We start from the raw sequence: 9,454 nt of genomic DNA, 5'->3' as shown, positions 1-9,454 counted from the left end.
TCTCAACTGGTTCTACTTAATATGAAAGATTAAGCCAAGAAACTATAACTCCTACAGAAATTCTAATTCCAACTTGAACAAGGGAAGAATTACCTGAACACCAGGATGCGTCTCATGCATAAATTCAAACAACTTATGGACAACTGTCTTTAGAAACTTCCAATGGGCTCTTAAGAATCTTGAATATTGTCCAACAACATACCTGAAGCGAATGTACAAGAACACAAGTCAAATACTCAAACAAATCATGCATGGGACAAGTTTAAGTTTTGGGATATATATAATGCTAGCAGGTAACAAGTGATCCACTTCTAGAGAAAATCTCACGCTACATAAGTACCAACAATCCAAGCCAAAATCAACAATATAATGTAGATGTATTAATTTTGATAAGATGTAATGAATAGGTTTCAATTCTAGGATCCATGATGTAGAAAAAAACTCACATGATGTTGCTCGCAATAACAGCTTTATTGTCTTTTCCCTTGACGACTTCACATAAACTTAACAAATCGCGAATAACCATCACTAGAAATCTGTTTTCCTGAAAAGAAAAGAAAACAGACGGAGTTGTTGATATGATTAGTAAAGGATACAAACGTCACAATACACTGGTGGTAGAACCAATGTAACACAAATCGACCATAAAGCAATAGGAGACCACTCAAGAACACTAATAACATTAGAAACATTAGAAAAATGCTAGCACATACCTAGGGCCAATAGTATATGACTGAAATATAAACAAATCTAAAACTGTAGTTCATTACAAATACAATTAGACACTGAGAACGGAAATCTTACCTGTTCTACTAACATGGATCCAGAAATGGACCCAATAGCCCAGCATAAAGTGTTCAGATTGNAAACAATTCTTACAGTTTCATAAAATGTGTGAATCTGATGAGGCTCAAGATCTCCAACGATTGTAGTAAGGCTTGATAGAAGTTCAGATACAAATGGCTCACTTTCTCCAACCTTAAAAGCACAGAATATCACTTTTTAGATGATAAACTAAGAATTAAAAGGTGTCTTAAACGGACCNTATGAACACTTCTACATATACTACCATTAGCACACATAAAAATCGTAAAGAATTAAAAGTAAACTCTGAAAACTAAATCATTCTAGAGTCAAGAGGATAGGAAAATTTGGTAACCCTCAAAATAAGTACCTGTTTTTCTGTATCTTCATGATCAAGGTGAGAGAGGTAGATTAATGTCTCCCGCATTATCTGCAATGGTGTAAAATATGAAATGGGATACCATATAATTGAAACCTAAAAGTCGGATCATATAATAGAACTTTCTTCTAATATATCATAACACTATTGGTATCCTATATCAAAGGAGTAGCGATGCGAGTAAAAGTTGTGTCAGTTTTTCTCTCCGATTTCATGAGTCAAGGAAAAAAAAGAGAGTATTAAATAGAGCTTATTCAACATTAAAAAATAATCAAAAGTCTAAATAAACATTCACTTATATTTATTTTGTTTATATTTCTATTATATAGTAACTGCTAAAAATAGCTAATACTTTTTTACCACAAATATAAATACTCTGTTTAATAACTATGAATGAACATGCCGTGTGTGGAGGACCTAGTATATCTTACATAACTGAAGATAGGTCATATGCACGATTGGTACCTTATACTGGACAAGAACATCATTATCCTTCATAGTTTCACGGACAATGTTCCCATTTTCGTCCTCAACAATTAACACTTCTTCAGGCTTAGCCATGCGACTAATCATGAGCCCTCTTACTTTTGACAATGGATCTGAATAAATTTTATGCCGCTCTGTGACTTCAGGTTTAACACTATCAACCGTACGAGGAAGGAAAGCCATCTGACACTAGGAAAATAAAGACCCAGGTAAGTAAATACATCAAAGCAAAGTTCAACCAATACAATATCTATAATCCTGATTCCATTCTATAAAAGAACATAAAGGAGTCATACTTGCATTCCAAACAAACTTGGAGTTAGTGCAGGGTGACCGACATGATGTTGCGACCCAAACAACTCCAAAACTAATGAATTCCAATAGTCCAAACAAACCTGTTCGCTCGTAAGCAAGCAAAACGTGTCAGTTTCCAAAACATTGAACAAATAACATGAAATATATATATTAAAAACTATAATTCACATACCTTGAATACTTCAGAGTCATCAACATATGATATGCTAATGAGATATCCCAGACCCGCAAGTAAGAGAGAAATATTTTCGGGTGAAGATTCTAGAACTTTTATATGTGACTGCAAACGAAAAAAGAGTAGAAAAACAAATGCAAACCATCGTCCATCAGTTACACATCCAAAACAACCTGACGTAACTTACTCAACAAAGAAAGAGATTTACCTTGAAAAACGAAGTGAAAAACAGTGCCAAGTTCTGGATAAAAGCCTAGAGGTAAAGAAGATATACAGTCATTATCTCGAAAAATGGAATGGCCAGAAACTAACCCACAACAAAAAACTTGCCTGTTCTTCACTACTTCCGGTTGAATATGCCTTAGGGATATTAAAATTTAAAGGAAGAATTGCCTGCAGATATGAAAACAAGTATGGGCATCAACCTAGAAGCCAAATTATCATGAAAGTCAATCTAAATACAGGACAGAACAGGTAAATGACCATAAAAAGTACATTAACTGACTAAAAGTGAGACTCTATAGTAGGATCATTAAGAAATAAATCCACGAAAATAAGTAGAACCAACAAACAAAGATAACAGCACTACCTGCAAGTGATTCATGAAGATGCTGTACATCTTGACATATTGCACATTGTAGACTTCCCCACAATTAAGAGCTGCGACCTGCCAGAAAAACACTAGTTAGACAATGACAGTAAAATAGCGACAGCAGACAAATCTGAACTACATACTGGCATACCTCTGACAGACATTGAAGTGTGAGATTTCTATATGCTGGAACAGGGAAGAAATTAAGTAGGGTCTCCAGCTGCCAATAACTAGATCAGTAATGGGAGATTTTGTAATTAAAGACTTGTTAACTTATTTCCTTCCACTTATTCCAAAAATATTACCAACGGGGACTCAAATATATATCCCAACGGAATCCAAGAAAGATAGGCATGCAATGCAGAGAGAGTTGCACGTATAAGCTCTGGTCTATGGGACACTGAGAAGACATATAGGCATAGCTCGTGAATGAGTTCAAATTCACTGCATAAGAAAACAATATAAATCAGTAAACTATGAAAAACAAACATTAGCTACAAATTACGGACATATACTTGAACATAGTTAATTCTTATTTCTACTTTATTCTAATAAAGTAAACTCCTTGAAAAGTCTAACTTGCCTGTTTAGAGATTGTTTGAGTTCATCGATCTTTTGCTGAGTCATCACTCCTCTTGAGAAGTCAAAGACCTCTTCACTTAGGAGCTAAGAAAAGAAATGTTATTAAAATACACCATGAACTTAATTAACGCAAATGTAACTAGATTGTACTTACTTTCAAAATAGCCATGCAATTCTCACAGATAGTTTCACTAGTTCTCGCAGCTTTAACTAGATCAGGAAGAAAGCTTCTCCACTTTGCTGACCACTCATGTTTCACGATCTGCACACACATCACATCATACGTTATTCTCAAAGACTAATAAACAGACTTTTTCGATAAATTGGCAGAAACAAAATTTTCAGTACCTGAACCAGGATGACATTTAACTTGTTAACATAAAGCCTTTCCGCTCTGAAAGATGCTTCGTCCCTTGAGAGCTACACGGTAAAATTAAACATCAAAACAATTCAGTTGATCTATCATCTTCGTTCTAACCAAAAAAAAAAAAAGACAACCTAATGCCTGTAGATAATACATACCAGCACAATGACTTCAGATATGTAATTTTTCATTCCATCACGTTGTTCATCCGGTAATGCGTTCCACCTGTATTTGATAACACCTTCCAGCACCTGAAACAATAGATAATGTCAAGAGAAATAAGCAGCAAAGTAATGAGAAGACATTAGCAGATATAAAGAGAACACTAAAAACCAACCTGTAGTGCAAAATATTTTGTATGCGTACTACTGGTGTTCTGTAGAATGTGAACCACTTGAAGCCAAGTATCAGGATTAGCTTTCAAATCCCTCAAGATATTATCCGCAGAAGCTCTCTGCAATGTGTTTTCAAACATTATAATCACAAACAAATCGAAGCAACGACACTAAAAGAACCTCAAACCCACGAAAAAATCAACCAAAACTCATTCAATTTGAATCGGAAATACTAAACCCTCGCCTAAACCCCCAAATCGATTAAAAAAAAGCAACGACAAAGACGCCGCATTAACAGTAATAAATAGACCGCTTAATGCGGTGGCTATACTCGCTCTCATCGTTTAAAATTCACTGATAAAACAATGGACTCACTTCTTCCTTAGATCCGGTAGCGTAAAAAGCCTCAACAGTAGCATCGAGTAAAGGGACGTCAATCGGCTGACTCAAGTCTCGTAACTTCTCAGCAGCCATGGCGGAGAGAATACGCAAATTCCAGAAGAATCGAAAAAAAAAAGAGGAGACTCGATTACGAGAGTGAATCAATGAAGGGAAAACAAATTTCTCGAGTTTTTTTTTTTCTTTTTCTTTGGGTAGAGGTAGAGCGGTACGGAAGAGAGAGGCAGTTTTAAATATAGGGGAGAGGAGAGGTTTGTTTTTGAACGACAGCTTACGATTGACGCAGGAGACGACGCTGAGAAAAAGGGAAGACTTGTAAAATTTTTTTTTTTTTCTTATTTATCTTTTACTTTTCCGTTGACCGTTCTCAGTGTTTAAACTGTACTAGGTACTAACCCGCGGTAGACCGCAGGCTGAACAATTTTTTTATTGAAATCTATAATAATTTTTTTTGTTGTTATATTATTTATAATGGTTTATGATTGAAAATTCAGAAGCTCCGTTCTCGAATTTTTTGATTAAGTCATTTTTAAGGTCAGCTCCCATCCTATCATCCTATATATATGTTTAGGAAAAGAAATTGTTTAATAAAAAAATACTGAGAAGAAAACCTTAATTATGGAAAATAACATACAGCTTCATCAATCATCCACTAAGATGAATTCCATGGAATCAGCGGCAGTAATCGAAGATTGCTTCCACATTTTAAAATTTTTAATGCGTATGAGATTTGTTAGTTAAAAGGATAAAGATTTGGTAAATAGATTTAATTTAAGTCAATTGATTATCCATGTAATCCGCAATTTTTGCTGATTAATAATAAGATAATAAGATTATTAATTATTAATTATCTTTTATACCCTTGATAGTTTTAGCTTTTATTTAACAATTTCTAATGGCAGTTGTATGTAAATTTTTACACTTTTTAAGGTTATTTTTATTTTTGTACTTCTCAATTAATATAGTAGGATACTGTACGCTACTCATATATATTTAGTAGGATTATTTTCTTCTGATAAATATTATTCAAATATTTTACCTGAAGCAATTTTGTGCAGGTTACCTGTTCGAATCCCCATTCTAGTAAAATGTTTCACGAGGAAGGGCTTAGCGAGAAGTGGGCCGTGGCCCGTGAAACATCGATCGATCTAGGCGAATCATGTAAACACAAAGCGTAACCCAACAAATACAAAACGGTGCGTTTTTAGTTATCGTCTATTAAATTATGTTGCCCCTTGTAATTTCGTCGACATCAAAATCAAATCCCGATTCCGAGAGAGAGAGATAGCGGAGGAAGACGATGGCTTTGACGGCGGCGAAGAGTGCGTTGGAGGCGATTAGAGAGAAAGGTCTCGGCGGTTTCATGAGGATGCTCCGAGAAGATGGTTTCGTGTTAGTTCTTTGTCTCTCTTATTGATTTCTCTCGTCTTCTTCTCCTATTTAATTTCTTCTGGAATGGATTTGATTCGTTGGATCCCAAAAACCTAGGAATTCGAAAGATCTTTCGGTCTTTCATTTTATTTGAAGATTCTAGATGAACACGCGTTGTTGTCTCTGCTTAATTTGCCTTTTAGAGTTTGTATAGCTGAGTGTTTGGTCTTGCAATGATTCTTCGGATTTTTTATCACCCAAATGTTAAATCTTTGTTAATGGGAAATGAAAAGTGAACACTTTATGCTTAGGTGAACATAAAATTCTTAAGATTGGCTCAAATGTTTCTGGCTTTTTTAAGATCTTATTGTTTTTATTATGAGGTAATCTCTAGTTTATGATAGTTTTCTGATTGCTTCATTTTTTTCCCTTCTCATTACAGGAGATGTTTAAAAGATGGGAACCTCTTGTAAGTATTTATCTTTTTTGATATTTTGTGCTTAGTATCTCACTTATTTAGGGATTACGTATATGATTCAAGTGATTGTTCAGGAATCCTTTGTAGGCTAAGTTCATTTTCATATTCTTCTTTGCGGCCGTTGCTGTGTGACAGTGTGAGCAAACATCTTTCCGTCAGATTTAATCTACTGTGAAACAGAAGCTTGACAATTCTTGAACTCTTTATTGCTCTTCAACTTGGACTGCTGACTTTGGCATAATTCTGTCAATTCCCTCATAGATGTAATAATGTAAGTTGACACGGAGCTCGGCAAAGAAACAGTGACAATGAAGGGCTTTTTGGTATTCCAGAGATAGTCTTGTTACATGTCTGAAGGAATTGACAGTATTATGCCACAAGGCATTTCAATTTGAAGAGGATGAAGAGCTCAGAAAGTGGTCAGGTCTGTTTCACGATAGAGGTTGGCTTACTAAGTAGTCTTGATTCTTGAAAGCTCCTAAGAACCAAAGAATTTGTGCCCCTTGACGAATTGTATTTAAGTTGGATCTGTCATTCTTATAGGCTCTAGATAATTGGTGAATTTGACTAGAGCATTTGCAAAGTAGTATCTTTTTATTTCTAAGATTCAGAATATTGTCCTACCATTATGAGAATCATATATACAAATACAGTAATGTATTCTTTTTTCAGCAGAATATCCATCTTTTGTCTGCTCCTCATTCTGAATGTTAGTGGATCATACTATATGCTTGAATATTGCCAACTTATAGTTTCCCCAGTCTTCATATTTTAGCTTGCTGGTGAGTCTCACTTTCTGATCAATATCGTTTAATGTCTCTATTTGATTAAGGCAAACTAAGATACACAACATAGGAGCAACACTTGTTGGTGTTGACAAGTTCGGTAACAAATACTACCAGAAGCTGGGTGATACTCAATACGGTACGTGATTCTTTTCAATAGCTTCATGTGTTACCTATTCAAAATCATGCTTTTACCAAAAAAATGGATGACACTGTAGTGTGGGATATCAAATAGTATCTATTCCAAGAATACCGTTTGTAATATTCACTTGAAATGTTTGTTTGTCCTGAGTCCTAGCATTTAGTATAGTCATGGAAAAAGTATAAGCTCACAGCATGATTTGATGACTTAGTTTTGGTCAGAGCATGAGAAGACTGAGCAGGTTAACGTACTCTACCAGAGATATGTATAGCTTTGTTCAGTACAGATAAATCTAATCTGTGTGATAGTTTAGAAAAACATATGTGCTCAACTTCTTGTTTATCTGTGAAAGATAATAGTGGTGAAACAATACATGTATCTCTGTAGAAATAGTGGTGAAACAATACATGGATTTTTATAGAATGTTAAGTCAATAGGCATTTACATTGAAACAAGCAATCCCTTTGTTAACAGGTAGGCACAGATGGGTAGAGTATGCTGCCAAGTATCGTTACAATGCATCTCAAGTACCAGCTGAATGGCATGGGTGGCTTCATTTCATCACTGATCACACTGGAGATGAGGTAAAACCAAAAGCCATTTCTAATTTGCAATCAATCAAATTGCTTGAAAAACTTGGAAAACAACAAATAAATTAGTCTATCTGTTTTTCAAGCTATTGAGTTTGAAACCAAAAAGGTACGGGCTTGAGCACAAAGAGAACTTCTCTGGAGAAGGCGATGAATACATATACCATTCGAAGGGACATGCTTTGAACCCTGGGCAAAAGAATTGGACTCGATACCAATCATGGGTACCCACTAAGACTCAGTAAGAAGAGATCTAGTTGATCCTTTGTGTGATTTGTTTGTTTCTGTGTCATTTTAATAAAAGCTGTTTGGATCTAAAGCTGAACACACTTGGGTTTTTTTTTGTATTTGGAATATTGTAATTGACGCTGTTTAATAATTTTCTGATCCTTGAACTTCTCATCATGTTTGTTCACATGTGGACAGAAAATATATATATATATTCGTTTCTTTCGTGTATTTTAAAATATTGTGATCTTCCAATAAAGAAAAATATGTATACTTATCTTCCAAAAAAGTCTTAATATTCAATACATCTGGCATAGTCGACTAAATAAAATGAGACATCTGCATGAGATATTTTCCCCAAAACGGATATCTATATCATGTTTTTTTTTAATAATTAAATTCCATTCCAGGTCCAGCAATGCGTACCATTTATCTTCTTATGATGATAGCAAAAACATGTTTTGTTTTTCTTTTTAAAAAATTTATATGGGATAAATTTAATACAAAATCAGCACCTCTGTACCACCTTACATATAGTTTTTTTTTTTCCTTGTCGTTTTTTGGTCAACTTTGTCACTTCTGTTGCCAACTTTCTCTAAACAAGAAAATCTCAAAATTTGCAATTTTGATTAATATATGCAAAACATGAAAACACACGATTAAGTCTAATTTCGTACCGAAACGGGTGAAATAAATAATTTTAAAATTAGGAAAAGTAAGCCTTTAATTTGAAATTAAGATCGACTATATAAAGCGTTCGTCCAGTGTCCCGTTAACATTGATTACCCACCCTGGCATATACTTGTCGTCTCCCGTCCTCACGTTTTTCTTCTCCTCTGCAAATTTCAAAGCTCGTACGAGCTCAAAGTTAATTCGTACGAACCCCCTCATAGAACGAGATCTCTCTATCTGGCTCTCGTTGAGCAAACCACACTCACGGGATCCATAATCAAGCTTCCGTAACCATGGGGTTCGATTCCGAGAGGCAATTTGAACAGGTTTTCGCAACTCTCTCGTCTTTTATTATTTCCCTCTTCTTTGTTCGTTTTTTTAGGTTTCCGATAGCAAAATTGTAATGAGCTTTGGTTGTTTTGACTCTTCTCTTGGTCGACGATGTAAAATGGATTTTAAAAAGTTTCGAATGCAATGGTATGAAGGGGTTAGGGTTTGACTTGATTTTTGGAATTGAAGAGATTGTTGTGAAATTGATTTCGATTTCGCTGTAATGTGTCTAGCTTGTATAATATTGGGATTTTGAGTTTTGACCTTAGCTTTTCTGGGTTTGAAATAACGATTTGGTGATTCAAACTATGTTTCTTTGTAGATTGGTGATTCTTCTTCAGGTGGGATTAGTGCTGAAAAGGAACCTCTGATTAAGGAGAACCACAGCCCAGAAAACTACTCTGTTCTTGCAGCCATTCCTCCGTGA

General features: G+C 34.9%; 5 protein-coding genes across 5 annotated transcripts in view; 2 read left to right on the top strand and 3 right to left on the bottom strand.

Moving 5' to 3' along the window:
* LOC109129047 (protein EXPORTIN 1B-like) overlaps positions 1-973 on the bottom strand; it is a 13,632-nt gene extending 12,659 nt beyond the window's left edge. Inside the window, exon 1 of the mRNA XM_019236598.1 lies at positions 880-973. The gene's annotated coding sequence lies outside the window, so the exon portion shown is untranslated. The remainder of the gene's footprint in view (positions 1-879) is intronic.
* On the bottom strand, positions 51-859 carry LOC109129341 (protein EXPORTIN 1B-like). Its single transcript, XM_019237420.1, has 3 exons — positions 805-859; positions 447-544; positions 51-202 (listed from the first exon to the last, which is right to left on the bottom strand). The coding sequence occupies exons 1-3, from the start codon at positions 817-819 to the stop codon at positions 52-54; spliced, it is 264 nt and encodes an 87-aa protein (XP_019092965.1). The 5' UTR covers positions 820-859; the 3' UTR covers position 51.
* LOC104747974 (protein EXPORTIN 1B-like) lies at positions 1,057-4,727 on the bottom strand. Its single transcript, XM_019236597.1, has 16 exons — positions 4,408-4,727; positions 4,035-4,151; positions 3,856-3,948; positions 3,682-3,753; positions 3,488-3,595; positions 3,335-3,417; positions 3,057-3,195; positions 2,903-2,971; positions 2,749-2,826; positions 2,490-2,552; positions 2,368-2,412; positions 2,157-2,264; positions 1,966-2,064; positions 1,649-1,858; positions 1,175-1,234; positions 1,057-1,065 (listed from the first exon to the last, which is right to left on the bottom strand). Exons 1-16 carry the CDS (start codon positions 4,504-4,506, stop codon positions 1,057-1,059), a joined length of 1,452 nt encoding a protein of 483 aa, XP_019092142.1. The 5' UTR covers positions 4,507-4,727.
* On the top strand, positions 5,672-8,256 carry LOC104744399 (probable NADH dehydrogenase [ubiquinone] 1 alpha subcomplex subunit 12). The gene is made up of 5 exons (XM_010465454.1): positions 5,672-5,823; positions 6,245-6,271; positions 7,113-7,204; positions 7,682-7,791; positions 7,884-8,256. The coding sequence occupies exons 1-5, from the start codon at positions 5,732-5,734 to the stop codon at positions 8,040-8,042; spliced, it is 480 nt and encodes a 159-aa protein (XP_010463756.1). The 5' UTR covers positions 5,672-5,731; the 3' UTR covers positions 8,043-8,256.
* The window catches only part of LOC104744397 (D-xylose-proton symporter-like 1), a 5,000-nt gene continuing 4,327 nt past the window's right edge, over positions 8,782-9,454 (top strand). The window contains exons 1-2 of the mRNA XM_010465453.2: positions 8,782-9,023; positions 9,350-9,450. Coding sequence (XP_010463755.1) covers positions 8,991-9,023; positions 9,350-9,450 — 134 coding nt within the window. The 5' untranslated portion in view covers positions 8,782-8,990. The remainder of the gene's footprint in view (positions 9,024-9,349; positions 9,451-9,454) is intronic.

Source organism: Camelina sativa, chromosome 15, assembly GCF_000633955.1.
Source record: "Camelina sativa cultivar DH55 chromosome 15, Cs, whole genome shotgun sequence".
In the NCBI taxonomy this organism is placed as follows: domain Eukaryota; kingdom Viridiplantae; phylum Streptophyta; class Magnoliopsida; order Brassicales; family Brassicaceae; genus Camelina; species Camelina sativa.
Note: the sequence above shows the minus strand (reverse complement) of the source record. Positions and strands in the feature narration are given on the sequence as shown.

Coding starts and splice junctions, on each gene's coding strand:
- LOC104744399 (XM_010465454.1), top strand. CDS start 5,732: ATGGCTTTGACGGCGGCGAAGAGTGCGTTGGAGGCGATTAGAGAGAAA. Junction 6,272..7,112: donor TTAAAAGATGGGAACCTCTT/GTAAGTATTTAT, acceptor TATTTGATTAAG/GCAAACTAAGATACACAACA. Junction 7,792..7,883: donor CTGATCACACTGGAGATGAG/GTAAAACCAAAA, acceptor CTGTTTTTCAAG/CTATTGAGTTTGAAACCAAA.
- LOC104747974 (XM_019236597.1), bottom strand. CDS start 4,506: ATGGCTGCTGAGAAGTTACGAGACTTGAGTCAGCCGATTGACGTCCCT. Junction 2,413..2,489: donor CCGGAAGTAGTGAAGAACAG/GCAAGTTTTTTG, acceptor CTTTACCTCTAG/GCTTTTATCCAGAACTTGGC. Junction 1,235..1,648: donor ATGTTCTTGTCCAGTATAAG/GTACCAATCGTG, acceptor ACACCATTGCAG/ATAATGCGGGAGACATTAAT.
- LOC109129341 (XM_019237420.1), bottom strand. Junction 203..446: donor GTTATTGCGAGCAACATCAT/GTGAGTTTTTTT, acceptor CATTCGCTTCAG/GTATGTTGTTGGACAATATT.